The 16,236-nt window shown below is 43.6% G+C and overlaps 1 protein-coding gene across 3 annotated transcripts in view; it reads left to right on the forward strand.

The window, feature by feature from the left end:
* Window positions 1-16,236, forward strand: part of LOC135216300 (cytoplasmic dynein 2 intermediate chain 1-like) — a 404,990-nt gene that overhangs the window by 307,574 nt on the left and 81,180 nt on the right. For all 3 annotated transcript variants that reach the window (XR_010314849.1, XM_064251471.1, XM_064251472.1), the window contains exon 16: window positions 15,396-15,609. Coding sequence is in view for 2 of the 3 variants with exons in the window: in XM_064251471.1 (XP_064107541.1) it covers window positions 15,396-15,609 (214 nt within the window). In the remaining variant the exon portion in view is untranslated. The remainder of the gene's footprint in view (window positions 1-15,395; window positions 15,610-16,236) is intronic.

Below are 16,236 nucleotides of genomic sequence, written 5' to 3' on the forward strand. Positions count from 1 at the left end.
GCCTCCCTTACCCGAGCGGTCATACTGCTGAAAGGCCTGGCTTTCGAACACTTGGTTGAAGGCTGGGGAGACAGCGTAAGAGGTGGAAGGTTGAGGCTGGGGGGAAATCACATAGATAGGCTGTGATTGAGCCTTGGAGGTAGAGGGTTGGGCCGCCTGCACCAACGGAACAGCCGAAACAGGCTGGGCGAAGCGTTGTTGTTTCTTTTGGTAAGGCTGGAAACGTCTGGGTTTCCTCTGAGCCTTACCCCTTGCTGCCTGGTCTTGGCGTCTCTTTGCAGTGAGACCCCAATGATCCTTAAGGCTTTGGTTAAGCCTTGTAGCTTCCGCCTGGACCTCCTTTACCATTGCTTCGGGGAAGAGGTCTGCTCCCCAGATGTTTGATGAAAGCAACTTATTCGGTTCATGCCGAATAGTTGCTTCCTGGAGGACATGCTTCCGACAGTTCGTTCTGGCTGTGGCGAACTCAAACAAGTCAGACTGAACCGTTTGTGTCAGTGACTTGGTGAGAAGCTTAAAGAGTGGCTCGGAACCGTAAGAAATGGTAGCCACTTCCGTCATGGCCATGGTGTTAATGGACCTGGCTAGCCTAGTCTTGGCCTCAAACTCCGCCTGAATGAGGCTGTCCGGAAGTCTAGGCAGCTTCTCACCAAACTGATCCATAGCACAGTCTGGTTTGAGTTTGCCCGCCGAAAAAGTGTTGGGCAGGTCTTCCCACAATTCTCCGAGTGAGGGAAGCAAAGGAGATGTGGGGTCTGCTTCCTTTAGCTGTGGTAACGACTCCCCCTTCTGGGCCGCTGGGATAGTGACCGTAGCTATTTTGGTAAGGAAGGGAAGCGGAGTTCCTTCTTCCATTGTGAAAATGGTGAAGGGACTCTTAAAAGGTTGAATCTTCGTGTTTGAACAATCCATGTCCTCTAAACACCTGAGCCATTCTCTTTGAGCCTGGTCACGTGAGTAGAGGACTGTTTCTTTCGGGACCTTGTCATCTCTAGTCATGGCTGCGTCAGTGAGTCTGGCGTAGCCAATGAACGGTGGTTGTAGACCCTCCGGGTAGAACTCTAAGTCCTCAATCCTTCGAGTACCATACTCCGGAATGGAAATAAGCCCGTCCTGGAAGGGGGCGTATGACGCCACCCTCCAGGGGTTATTCATAGAGAACGGAGGCAGAGAGTCATGAGGTGGAAGCTGAGCCATACCTGTGCCGAAAGGTGGGGGAGTAGCTAGGGGAGCCTGGCTAAGTTCGGCGATGATGTTATCCTGGGAGGTGATCCTGTCGGACAACCGGGAGAACATCTGCTCCATACTGTTTTTGAGAGAACCGACCAAATCCCCCATGTGTTGCAACAGACCAGCATTGGGATCCAAAGCCGGAGCTGCTGCGGAGGTGGTTGGGTAACTCTGAACAGGTACTAAGGGGAGAGGAGAAACGGCTGACTCCGCCAGAGTATGTGGTCTCTCCTTGGAAGACCTACTCCTTGAGGATTTGGAGCCGGACCCAGAAGCTCTAGACCTCTCTGCTCCGGGGTTCGTAGCCGGAGACTTGCGAGATGTTGACGCCGACGAAGTCTTTTTGGACGACGACGACGTCTTGCTTAGGGTTTTCACAACCTTTTGTCCCTTGACCTTAGGTCTTACGGAAGCATCAGGAGAAGTATAACGGAGCTCAGCTCCTGTAAAGCCTTGGAAGGAAGCTGGAGAGTTAGCAGGAGTAGAAGACCCAGTGGCGCCCAAGGGAAGCCCTTGGGCGTCCAACGTACCTACCTCGACCAACAGGTCGTCAACACCTACCATTGGTTCAATGTTCAGATCAAGTGTCGCGACTTCCGACGAGATATCTTGGCCTGGTTCACTCAACGAAGCGGCGAGCTGTTGCTGAATCGCCGCCATAGTCGCTGCCTCTGCCGGGTCGACGTAACCCGTTGACTTGCCGCCGGGGAAGATTAGGACAGCCAACCTCTTCTCCAGAATGTAGGGCTGTCCCTTGGCGGCGTTCTTGCCGAAACCGCCGACCCAAGCCCTCAGGGTTGCCAGGGCGGTGTCTCTAACGGCGGGAGCCTGGAAGAGAGGGTATTTGTTAGTTTTAAGTTTAAACTTAAGATTAAAACTTAAGTAATAGGCTTAGTCTAAAAACATAGGGGATGCGAGATCCCATATAAAACACGCTTAAGTTTAAAATAAGCGATTAAAATTAAACTTAAGAACTATAACCTTGTAGGGATTAGCGAACGGAGTTGGGAATACTTACCCCGTCCAAGAGCTGGCTGACCAGATCGTAGCAAATGGTGCAGGTCTCGTGAAACCAGACTTGTAGATCCCCGTGCGGAGTCGCGCATGGAGCATGGGATCTGCAGACTTCATGCCCACAGGGGTCCTGGAGCATGGCATTGCATCCTGGATGCTCACAGTTGGTGGTCTGTAAGTGAAAAGATACATGAGCATCGTAAAAGATATCACTTACAGGCTAGAGGCTAAAAGAACTCCGCTGCATGCCGGAGCGCGAAAAAATTTTGGGCATAACCCCTCCCTTACCGCCTGAATAGGCTAGAACCCCGGAGAGATCCGGTGTGATAACGTAGGTAACGGAGGGATTTGGCTTAAGGTAGCTTAAATTAAACTTACTATAGTTTAAATTAAATACTAAACACTTAAACCTAAAGCCCTAGAACGTACCGGAATAAATCCGGTGCGCGGCGGTGTTCGTGTCGCGATATCAGCGAGACGTGGTGGTAGGAAAGACCAACTGTACGCCTGCAGTCCGCCCGCAAGGGTGAACTAGCACCTTTCCACGTGGATGCCGGAGCTCCGGTAAATTAAAGAGCACCAGTAAGCCGGGAAAGAGCGAGAGGGCGAAACAGACTCGAGCTAGCAACGGAACGACGGAGGGGGGAAGGCCAGTCCCCCCCCCTTAGTCATCCGAGCGCGCCGTGAAGCGAGATAACGGTCAGGTCCAGTCCTGGGTCTGTCCAGCCCCCCCTACTCCCTCCGCCTAGGGAGAGAGGGAGGCAGGCACGGGTATGTGGAGCGAGCGAGGACAGACCTACCCCCCTCCCGGCCCTATGGAAGAGCGGGAGGAGGGTAAGGTGACTGGACAGGCGCCTGGCTGCTCCGTGATCACATGGTGACCACGGAGCGGTAACATGCGAATACAATGAACAACATAGCCTAGGTTAAAGCAACCAACTAATCAGTGAGATGCTATACAGAAGCAACCGAACTGAAGAGCGGAAGCAATAATGGTGGATACCAAGGCAAAACAGAACCTAGGCTACGTGAAACGCCAGACGCCGTAGGCTAACCTAACATATAAAATAATAAAAAATCACTTAACGTAAAGTAAGAAAATAAATCAGTAGGAGAAAAAATCCAGGAGTGTACGACTAACCCGAAAGAAAGTCTACCACTCAAAGCTAGCCGGGGCCGATACTAAGAGCTGTGGCTAGGGTCTGGATGGAAGATGCCTACGCAAGGTAAAGAAGACATGCATGCATGACATAAACCCAGTAGGCTGGACCTCTAACATAAAATAGATAACTAATAATAGAGCGTAAGGAAATAAGGGAAGGTTCTAGGTATGGAAGACCAAGAACGAACCCGCCACGAGGCAGAATCATGCTGCCATGCTTCCGACCAAGAGCCTGTATTTATACCTAAAAAACGGCAAATACTGACTCAAGGCCGGAAAAAACCCAATAGCAATAACAACTGATTATTAACTTCTTAGCTGCTGCGATGGCTGCACGCTCCATAATTAGTAAATCCAAGATAGGGGCACAAAAAACACAGAGCAAAAAAGGGCACGTGTGTACGCGGTGCGCTAACTGAAAAGGATGACCACCAGAGGCGCAGCAGTCGGCAGCATGGGATGGAGTAGTAGTAGTTGCTGCCCACTCTGTGGGTCGGCTCCCCTCTAGTGGGGGTTTTGTAGTGGGAGATTTCTATTGGCAAGTGGTTCGTGGTAGTGGTCTCACTCGCCATAGTGTTCATACCGACACCCTCTTGGAGGGTGAGCGAGTCAGTAGTACTGACCTTTTCTTTATTTTATTTATTCTCTGGTATGTGTTAGTACATTTACCTTAGAAATAATGAATTAAAGGATATTTCGCGCAGCGACACGAACTGAGCCCAGAAATGGAGTGTTTATGGTTGAATAGAGTCTTGTAGATATCTGGATGTAACAACCACTCCAGGGGAGGGACATGACTACATCTGCAGATGCTATTGGGACCACATTGTGCCTTCTGGAGTAAACCACAGAATAATTTCTACTGTGCTGGCCTCCACATAAAAAAAAAAATAGGGATTGTCAAGGGACAAAGGGTCAGATACCATGCCCATTAATTCCTTAGATATGGATTCTGTTATTACTTCCAGTGCATTGCCATTCACGTGAAAATGAAGGCTTGAAATCTTAAAATATAAATTGGTTGAAACCTTTAGAAGTTGGTGATGTTTCTTGCCTCATGTTTAGAAACAGTAAAAACCCTATAACCAAGGCAGAAATATGCTACTACGTATTCTCTTTAGTTGCATTAAGAAATTAGGTTATATATAAATGCTTAGTGCTTTCAGCAGTCATGAAAAATTTCTGTAAATGCAATCAGCATGTATTAGGTAATTCTGTTAACTGTGTACAATCTTATAAGCACTCAAAAAGTGAACTAGTATGCTCATGCAAACACCACTCTTCATTTGTCTGTTGAATTATAAGTATCTTTGACATTTAAAGAAATGTTGGCAAACTGGAACTAATAGGTTTGTGGTAAAACCAAAAATCCAAGAGCCTGTTGTGAACAAGGAAAGTCAAAGTTCCAATTAGAAATTATGATGAATTCTTGAGATTGGGCTAATGTCAAGAATTTGTGATATGTAAAGTAACAACAGTCAAAAAGATATTTCTGAGAAATGTTTAAAAGGACAAAATGCAAGGAATGAAAATATTTTTTATAATAAAATGAAGTTTTATAAATATACTTACCAAGTAATTACTTAGCTAACAGGTTATGCTTGCATGTCATCTTTAATTTAAAAAATTTGCGAACAAGTGACTGTTGCAATGGGTGACAGGTCCCGCCCACTGCGATGGGGCTACCGAGCTACTTAAGCCAACGGCGTCATTCTTATTTATTGCTGCAAGTCCACGAAAAAACAGAGGGGAGGGGTCTGATTTAGTAGGTAAGTATATTTATAAAACTTAATTGTATTATGAAAATATCCTTTTTATATAAGTAACTTACAAGTAATTACTTAGCTCAATCCCACATTAGATGAATTAGATGAATGGCTAACACTAAGTATTTGTCGCTGCTGACCTGATGAGAGCTACAGCGGGAGATGCTGCCTCTAGTGGTGCTCATCTTATCCTGTAGTGACGCGGCATTGGGCCAGCAGTCACCTCTACATCAGTGGAAGTCTTTCAACGGGGGAGCTGTCTGACCGCTGACAAGAGGTAATACAAAGATTATATGCCCTTGCCCTGGTCTCAGTACCAAAACAAGAAGACCATAGAATGACTTGTTACCACCCAACAAAAGAAACTATACAAACTACTAACCTACCAATGAACTGGTGGGTCCTTCAGGTACCAAGTACCCCTCAGGCTCCCGAACATTTGACATCCTTACTTTACAAGGAGAAGAGATATTAGAGAGATTGTCTCCCCCCTATGCTTCCTCACCCAAAGTCATGCCAGCCACAGCCAACAGACCAGGAGTACTGTAATTTTCAAACACTATTTCTTTCAAATAATGTGACAAAGATATTTTTACACCTTCAGTACGTTGATTGAAGGATCGCAAAATGTGACAAGTTTTACTTGAAGGAAAGAAAGGTGGCAATCACTCTTAACGTCGCGTTATTGGAAAGCGGACGAGAGGGATTCTTGACAGAACACCAGAGGTTGCTCAAAGGTCCCCTGATCCTCTGTTCTATACAAGTAGTACCTCATTGCTCTGACCGAGCAAAGGACTCATTCTTCCTCGTCCTAGCCAAGGATATTCATTAAGTTCCTTATATGAAAAGAGTGAGACCATGGTTTACTTGGATCCTCGTTCTTGGCTAGGAAGCCCAAGGTAAAAGAACAGACTGTGTTGCCTTGGGAGAATCCAACTCTTCTGTCTATAGCATGTAGATCACTCACACGTTTAGCCGTGGCCAAGGCTGCTAGGAACACCGTTTTATGCAAAAGGTTCTTGAGGGACTCATAAGGACTACTTCCAAGTTCCAAGAAACCACTGCCAACTTTTGTTTGGATGTATCAAAAGAAATCAGGAGGTCATGAAGATTTTGATTAGTTGAAAAATCCAGATTGCAATGCTTAAAGACAGAGGAAAGCATGGCCCAGTAACCTTTAATCGTGGCAGATGAAAGGTTCTTATAAGTCCTTAAATAGAGGAGAAAATCTGCAGTCTGGGCTACAGACGTCTCAGAAGACGAGATATGATGTATGAGGCACCATCTAAGGAAGACTGCCCACTTCAATTGATAAACCCTACAAGTAGACTAGCGTCTGCACTTTGTAATAACCTCTGCAGCTGCTCTTGAAAATCCCTTCACTCTGACAAATTTCCTGGCAGTTTGCAGCCTGTTAGAGCAAGTGTGGACAACTCTTGGTGGTATCTCCAGAAAAGCTGCCTTTAACTCTTAAGACATTGATATGCTGCTGTTTGTCCTCCAAACTCCAAATGGCCAAAGTAATGAGGCCACCTAAATGAGCACCCCAACCTGCGAGGGGAGGCATCTGAAAACAAAAGGAAGTCCGGGGGAAGAGAACGCAGAGAACACCCTTCAAGAGATTCCGGTCGTCCAACCACCAACGAAGGTCTTCTCTCACTTCTGGAGACAGAGGAACCCTTATTAGGGGCAAGTCCCCTGCTGGAGACCAGAATTCCCTCAGTCTCCATCGCAGAAACCGAAGATGAAGTCGCCCATGGGAGACCAGCTTTTCCAGAGAAGACAAAATTCTCAGAAGAACCTGTCACTCATGAACTGACTGATGTGATTGCGACAGGAAGTCACACGCCACCACTTGCAACTTCTCCAACCTCTGATTCAATGGGAAAACTCTTGAAACTGCCGTATCGATGACCATGCCCAGATAGAGGATCCTTTGACTGGGTACGAGGTTTGACTTCTCTTGGTTTACCAGACAAAACCAAAGCAGACAATCTGTCCTGCTGCAGCTTCTCCCTGGAACTTGCCAAGGCCAACCATTCGTCGAGGTACCTCAGCATACGGATCCCCTGAGCATGGGCCCACCTTGAGACGAGAGAGAAGACTCTTGTGAACACCTGAGGTAGGACTTTGAGCTCGAAGACCTTGTCTCCAAGAGAGAAGCGAAGGAACTTTCTGGAGGTGGATGAATAGGGATTTGGAATATGCATCCTTCAAATCTATCGACAACATGAAGTCGCTTTCCCTCACAGCTGCCAACACTGATCGCGGGTTCTCCATCTTGAATCACGTTTTCCTGATGAAATGATTCAAGGTGGATAAGTTGATCAAAGGTCTCCAAACTCCTGATGCCTTGGGCACCAAGATGATGTGACTGTAAAGCCCCAGAGATGGCTGCACCACTTCCTCTATCGCATCCTTGTCCATCATCTTCTGCACTTCCATCCGGAGAGCCAAGAACTTCAGAGAATCTGGAGGATACATCCGCCTGAGCAGAGGCTTGTCCAAGAGCGGGAGAGAGAAGTCGAATGACAGCAGATACCCCACCCAAAGGACATCTACAGATATCCCACCCGAAGGACATCTATTACCCACTTCTCCACACCATAACTCTGCCACTTGGCCCACTGGCCCACCTGGCACCCCCCACCCATGGCACAGGAGAGGGAGAGGTGCCTAACCTATCAACGAGCCCCTTTACTTCTGTCCCTGGGGCCCCTTCTCAATTTAAAAGAGCAGGAGCTAAAGGGACATTGGTCCTCTGACCTAGACTGGGACGAACAGGAAGGCCCTGCTGAAACTAAACTCCTAGATGGCCTACCAGGTGACGATCTCCATGACTGCTGCTAGTGTTAGGGGGAGGAGGAGGGGGAGGATGTCTCCGAGAGTGAAACTCTGACTTTGCCACAGCCTGGTGCACTAATGTGTCCTTTGTGTCAGCCCGGCGTTGGTCTTTTGCATCCTCCAGCTCAGTCTGAGGAAACAGAAACTGATTTTAAAAGGTCCCCATTCCTCAACGCCAACAAGGACTCAGGGTGAACTGACCTTTCTATCCTGGCCATAGCTGCGTCTCTTTTGATCAGGAGAAGATTAGCCCACAAATTGATGCAGAGGTGTGCAAGATATGAGAACGCCTTGCCCCCGGACTGCAACAAACTGGCAAGAGAAGAAGCACTCACCAACCCCTCTGGGGACCTGTCAGACACTATCTTGATAATGACTGTCAACCAGAAGTAGAACCAAGAAACCATCTGTAACATGGAGGCTGAGCTGAGGCATGCTGTGGAGACAAGGGTGGAGCCACTGACCTCACCTGCTCCAAAGTCAACCCTGGCTTCAGACGAACGACGTCTGGGTTAAGATGATGTGACATTAAGTAGGCAGAGTTTGTAGCATAGTACAGCTAGTTGTCGACTTACGACCGCAGGCTGGTCGTAAGACGATTTGGACGTAAGTTGGCCCATGTTAAGAATATCATACTAGCCTAGCCTACACTAGGGTAATCAGTACTATCTTTACATATAGAGTAGCCTAGCCTACACTACACAGTATACTTTATACATATATGGTATAGTAATTATTAATTTCAGCTAATTCTCTAGGTTCAATGGACATTGGCTTATGATAATTCAGTACAAAGAGAAATTGAAAAACATTAAGAAGTTAGCCTCATGAATACGATGATGATGATACCATGTTACATATATTGTATACATACAAATACAGTAGCCTAGCCTACAGTATACTACATATATGATATAATTTAGTAATTTATTGATGTAAGCCAATTCTGGAGGTTCATTGCATTCTGATTATGATAAAATCCATTCTGACTATGATATAATCAGTAGAAAAAAAACTTGGACACAAAACAGGAATCAGATTCGGACTGACATCGGCACAATTGAGCGATGTCATGCTGCTGATGGCTACATATATTTATGAAATAAAAACACAATGAATATGCATCTTTTCCATGAATCCTTTAAAAAGTTATACATTACTGTATCCAGTAATGCTGTATGTATTCTCATATTATTGTATCATAAAATACTAACAAAGCAGTCAATATTTTGGTTTGGAAATCAGCTGATGGTGAATACAAGTTTAGTTTGCTGTATTTACTCTTTATTTCACCTTGTTTAACTCAGTTCGGAGCAAATTGCCTTGCTTCTAGTTAGCATAAAATATCTAGATACTTTACTTATTTGAGACAAGGCAATTTGTTATTATTCGATGTGTTTTTACAGTCGAAATATGAATTTAATACTTCTTGTGAACTAAATTATATCTTTTGTTAATAGATTGTGTTGGAGCATGTTTATTGTGTAAAAATATTACGTAATTCAGTTCGCTATTTTCACTCAATTTCATCATAGCATGAGCTTTACCGTTAGTTACGTTACGTAACTAGTGATAGCTTGGAACTCCATTGCAGTAGAGATAAACCCAATTAGCACACACAACACAGAGGAAGGGAAAAACGTGTGTGTGGAAGGTCGCTAACGTAAAGGATGACCATGAGAGGTGCTGCGGTCGGCGTGGGAGGATGTGTAGTAGTAGTTGCCGGCGCCGGCCGTGTATCAGCTCTCTCAGGGAGGGGGATTTTGATGAAGGAGAATTCTAAATGGCAAGAGGTCCGTGGTAGTGGTCTCACTCGCCCAAGTACCATACCGACACCCTCTTTTTATTTAGGGTGAGCGAGTCAGTTACTCTGAAATCCCCCTATTTTTATTTTTTCTCTGGTAATGTTAGTATCATTTACCTAGAAATAATGAACTTAAGGGATTATTTCACGAAGCGACACGGACTGAGCCCAGAAATGTGTTTTTTCAAGACCTGAAGTTTTTATTAAAATGATTCTCTCAATTTTATCTACAGTTGTGTTTGATGGCATAAGTTTACTGGAGTTATATCCTTGTTGCCAATGCATGATAATAGTCATTAGCAGCTCAAAAAGTGAGCTGCGTGTGTGGAGAGGCGGGAGCTGGGGAAAAACTGTTGTATGTTCAGCTGGACACCACTCTTCTTGCTCACGTCACTTCCCAGTCATTTTAGTTGTGGGTGGTTGTAAAGTCGATAAGTTGTAACTCGCATAGGTCATAAGTCAACACTAGCTGTACTTCCTATGCCTCATGAGTGGCGGGGGAAGCAACTTGGAAAAACCCCTTGAGTGAAGAGACTCGTCCCGATCTGAAACAGGTGTTTACCTTACGCAAGACCGACTGGGCATGCCCAAATAAGATAAGTTGAAATGACGACTTGGGATCTTGTGTAGCCCCCAGCAAGGCTTCCAAGCAGGAAGGAGTGAAAGCCGACCGAACCTGAGTACTACTCTCCAAATTGTTGAACCCACAAATGAGATCGACAACTTCGGTAAAGGAAGACAAAAACTCTTGCATGTCTCCCTCCTCCCGCTTTGGCAATGGAGACCGATGACAAGAAGAATGTACAGGCTTTTCCAACGTACCTTCCTTGTGTAAACCAACAGAAGAGCCAGCAGCCAAACAGCCCGAAACACCACCAACCTGTCTGGGCTGGATCCAAGTGCCAATTCCTGCGATGAACCAATCACAACACTAGGAACATCACTACGCACACTCCCAATAGATGACTTGCGTATGTGGCCACGTACGTGCACGTGCGGGGCAGACACATGTACAGCTAGTTGTCGACTTACGACCTATGCAAGTCATGATTGATTGACTTTACGACCACCCAAAACTAAAACGAATGGGAAGTGACGTGAGCAAGAAAGAGTGGTGTCCAGCTGAACATATAACAGTTTTTTCCCAGCTCCCGCCTCTCCACACACGCAGCTCACTTTTTGAGCTGCTAATGACTATTATCATGCATTGGCAACAGGGATATAACTCTATTAAACTAATGCCATCAAACAACCGTAGATAAAATTGAGAGAAAACAATTTTAATCAAAACTTCAGGTCTTGAAATAACACAATTTTACTGTAGTTTTCATGCCAATAAAAGATAAGTAACTTACGGTAAAGTTCGTACTATGATAAATGAAGTGAAAATAATAAACGGAATCACATAATATTTTTACACAATAAACATGCCCATAACACAATCTGTTAATGAAAAAAATACTTGAGTTCATGAGACTTATTAAATTCATATTTTGGCTTAAAAACATGTTGTATAATGACAAATTGCCTTGTCTCATATATGTAAAGTATCTAGATATTTTATGCTAACTAGAAGAAAGGCAATTTGCTCTGAATTGAGTTAAATACAGTGAAATAAACTTGTATTCGCCATTAGCCGATTTCCAAACCAAAACATTGACCACGTTGTTAGTAAATTTTATGATACAATAATATGAGAATACATACAATATTATTGGATACAGTAAAGTATAACTTTTTAAAAGATTCAACTCATGAAAAAGATGCATATTCATTGTGTTTTTATTTCATAAATATACGTAGCTGTCAGCAGCCTGACATCCCTCAATTAGGTATGCCGATGTCGGTCCGAATCTGATACCCGTTTCGTGTCCAATTTTTTTTTCTCCTTATATATCATATCAGAATGCATTGAACCTCCAAAATTGGTTTATATTAATGAATTACTAAATTATATCGTATATGTAGTATACAGTATACAATAGGCTAGGCTACTGTATTCATATATATACGATTACTATGTACCATGATAACATCATCATCATATACGCGAGGTTAGCTGGTTAAATGTTATTCAATTTCTCTTTGTACTGAATTATCATAAGTCAATGTGCATTGAACGTAGAGAATTAGCTGAAATTACTAATTACTATGTATAAAGTATGCTGTGTAGTGTAGGCTAGGCTACCCTATATATGTAAAGATGGTACTGATTACCCTAGTGTAGGCTAAGCTAGTATAATATTCTTACGGTAAATTAACATGGGCTGGCTTACATCCAAATCGATTTACAACCGGTTGGTCGTAACCAATTGCCGTCTTAAGTCGAAAACTACCTGTACGTGCGAAGGAGAAGCATCTCAAACACTCGACATTGAACGAGAATTCCTCAGAGTTGAACCCAGGGTAGCATAGGGAAGGGGGAGACAAACACTCCTGCTGCACTATTTTCGCTCTCACAACCTTTCTCTTCACAGGCACCTTGAGATCCTTACGGTAACAAATAGGCTCTGGCACTGGAGAAGCAGAAGAATTAGCAACATGTGCACGAACGTGCAAGGTTGCAACACACTCGCGACTCGATGCAGAGGACGAAGGAGAGTATGACAGCACTGACTCCTTACACAATCTCTTTGCAGGAGGAGGGGGCAACGCAACACTCCCAGCCGACATGGCAGCAAACCTATCTTCCAAAACAGAGTCCAATCTCTTAAGAACCACCTGATATCAAGCCTCAGATGAAACAGTAAGAGAAGGAGCCGATGACATGGAAGGGAGATACAGTGAACTGGACGGCAGCGATGACGTCACGGGAGTAAACGATGACGACACAGATGAGCAAGGCAGCACAACAGAGGAAAATGGGAGTAATGTCATTGATCGAAGTGACGCCACTAGCGGCACTGACGTCACGGCTTCCCCTCGACCCGAGGAAGAAGCAGGCACCCCTGGTGGAGGGATACAAAATGGCTGACCCCGTAACATCACCAGTGGCGCCAACGCCACAGCTTCTCTCTAACTTGAAGAAGTGGCAAGCGTCACTGGCAGAGCAATACAATATGGCTGACCCCGCCTACCAACAAAGACGAGGCCAGGAGGTGGGGGAGAGCTTGGATAGCCTGAGGAGGGGGGAGGCGAGCATCCAAGAAGTGAGTCAGCAAACCCTCCATGGAGGGTGGACTGCGTAGCCCAAGCGACCCCCAGAGCACCGCCATTGTGGACACCTCCGACTCTGAAACAAAAGAAACTGATGTAAAAGCCTCCTCCCTCTCAGGAAGTAAATTAACTCCCGAGGAAGAGGGGGCGACATTACATAATAAATCAGCTTGAGGGCTTCCCGATACTTCCAACGATGAATTGATGGAAGAAAAGGAGGGAGACAAAGGCACTATACTAGTATGGGGTGTGACTGTGGCAGGAGACAAAACATTGGGAAGAGGATATGAAAATCCCTCCCACAAAGGATGGGTAAAAAGTCTACAATACTCCCTCTTACTATAAAATAACTTCCACTGCTCTCTAGGCCCCACACGACATTCCAGGCAGGGATTCGTTAGGGTACAAACATTAGAACAACACCAACTGCAAGTCGTATGTAGGTCAGTCGCTGAAGAAGCCAGGAAACAAGAACACAGGAAACCTTGAGTACCCGGGCACACACGTTGACGAGGCCGAGAAGGAACAGAAGCCATAATACAAGCACACACACAGAATCACAAGCGAAAACGGGCAATGAACTGGGTAAAAGACCGAGAGAGGGCAACCTTGACTCTCAGGTGGTTAAGAAAAAGACTGAATGCTATAATAGCGTGGGTGTGTGGTCCTTGACCAGTTTTCACCCAATATATGCATGCATTGCCAGATCTCACAAGATTCGTTGTTTTCCTCTGTGATTTAACCGGATCCAGCTTGGCACTAGATAATTATCCTATTGTTAAGACCGAAGGTTTGTTTGCGTATGAACAACATGAATTTAGGAGCAAGCAACATGACGTATGCAGCATAAATATGAATGACGCCAATGGTTTCGGTCGCTCGCCAGCTCCATTGCAGTGGGTGGGGCCTGCCACTCCCACATTGCAATAGTCACTTGTTTGCAAATTTTTGAATTTAGGATGCTGTGCAAGCATAATCATTAGTTAATTAATTACTTGTTACTTGGTAAGTTACATATATAAAAACATAAGGTAAGATAACATACTTGGCTTGAGTAGTTGGGAAGTGTGGTGAAGCTAAAAGAAACCAAACATAAGGTAAGATAGCATACCTGGCTTGAGTAGTTGGGAAGTGTGGTGAAGCTAAAAGGAACTTATGTTGTTAAAATATATGCATCAAGTTTTTGAGAAGTATGGTGGTGATGCTGAAATCACTTACTGGACTTGATGTTCTTGGGAGAAGAGGCCTTTCCTGACAGGAATGAATTTGTATTTTATGGTGAAGGCTGCTAAAAAACTGAATTTTTATTTTAAGTTGAAGGCTGCTAAACAAAGGCTTTATTTTATGTTGAAGGCTGCTGAAAACCCTATAGATCTCAAACAGTTCCCAAATTGATTTAAACACAAAATGATTTAGGTAAATATAATAGGAAGTCACATTATTCAGTATTTTAATTATATACCAATGTAATCTTAGCCATGAATATGAAAGATTTCCTTGCCTTTATGAGTACATATGCCTAATACTGTAAATGAGGATCAGTATTGTAGAAATAACTGTCTTCCAGAGTAGAAGAGTTACCAACTCTTCAACATGCCTAAGAAGTAAGGATACCTGTCTTAAGTTGTTTCCCAAATTAGAACTTGCTAGCCAAGAGCAAGATTCACTAATATTTGGTATCATATCAAGGAGTGAATAACAAAACCACTGAAATAAAGAGAATGAAAAGTTTACAAGGGAAGAAAAATTAGCTTTCATTAAGATTCGTGGAGTTTTGGAGAATGGGAAGGAGTCTCAGTTGGTTAACCAATTTGTAGGAGAGGTTACTACTCCTGAAATTGAATCTATCTTGGATTTCAGAAAAAGCCAATGGTAATAAAGTATATAGTAAATTATTTGCCACCACCTCTCAATACGTGTATTCATAAGTGATAAATTTATTGAGGAAACAAGTTTGATGATAATTATCTTTTACCAGTTTCTGGCAACAATTATTTACATTTATAAGAAAAGGAATTTTGCCATAATAATATGTATTACAAAACTAGTTACCTATATGGTAAAAAAAAATTAATTTAGAAGTATACTGTATTTTATATTGCTGATTGATATCCGTTGCTAATAGATATCTTCATTGGCTCATGATATGCATTATTCTCAGAAAACAGAACTTTTGTCATTCTTATTTATAAACTATCCAGTATTTGAGAGGAAAGTATCCATTTTAAAAATATAAATGTTAAAAAATACAGCATGCAATTGGTAAGTTATCTTCTGCTATTAATATTTGACAGAAAGAGGGATAGAGATAGTATGAGTATGTTTTCATAGTTTTACTTCTTGTATACTGTATTGATAAAAAGTAGGAGAGTATGTTAACTTTTTTTTTACCAAAACATACATGCATGCTATTTTACAGAACCTGGATGTGAATCTTTGTGCATTGCTTTGTGCCCACACGACTATCGGTACATGCTGGTTGGAAGCAGTGATGGTATGGTCAGGCTTCATAGCATATCTTCAGAGAGGCCCTTAACAACCTGGCAGTCGGCTCCAGATTGTGCTCCAGTAAAAGGGTTACAGTGGTCACCTGCTCGGCCCTGTGTATTCTATGTGCTGGACTCAATGGCAAGGTAAACTAATCAAAGGTTTTTATATTAAAAAAATGGACAGTATTGTTTGTTTACTTTGTAAATCTTTAGGAATGCCCAAGTACCAGTGATTATGCTTGAACAATCAAGCTTACAGTGGTGTTTTTATTCCCTGTTCCCAATCAGCCAGTATGAGGGTCTGGGGCAGCTTGATCCTTCCTACTTAAATTATACGTAATTTGGGCTGTTGTAAATGATTGGTGTAGTTTAGTGAATTAATTTTTCAAGATTAAAGTAAAATTGTTCTTGCAACCCATTACCTTACCATAATTCCATTTCCCAACCTCCTTTCATGCACTATTAGTTTTAAAAGACAAAAGAATGACTACCTGACTTTATTATTCATCTGAAATGTCAGTATACTGTAAGCATTAACCAGAATCTTGCACAAAATTTGTCATTTAAGTACCTTTTCTGGGCTCAGCTCGTGTCGGCCTATGAAAGGATCCTTAATATCATTCTTTCTAGGTAAAATTAATCTAAAATTACCAGAGAAAAACAAAATTAAGAAAATGTCAGTAAAACTGACTCGCTCACTCTTAAAAAGAAGTGTCGGTATGATAATAGGGGCGAGTGTGGAACACTACCACGAGACAATCACCAATTAGA

Source organism: Macrobrachium nipponense, chromosome 6 (genome assembly GCF_015104395.2).
Source record: "Macrobrachium nipponense isolate FS-2020 chromosome 6, ASM1510439v2, whole genome shotgun sequence".
Classification (NCBI taxonomy): domain Eukaryota; kingdom Metazoa; phylum Arthropoda; class Malacostraca; order Decapoda; family Palaemonidae; genus Macrobrachium; species Macrobrachium nipponense.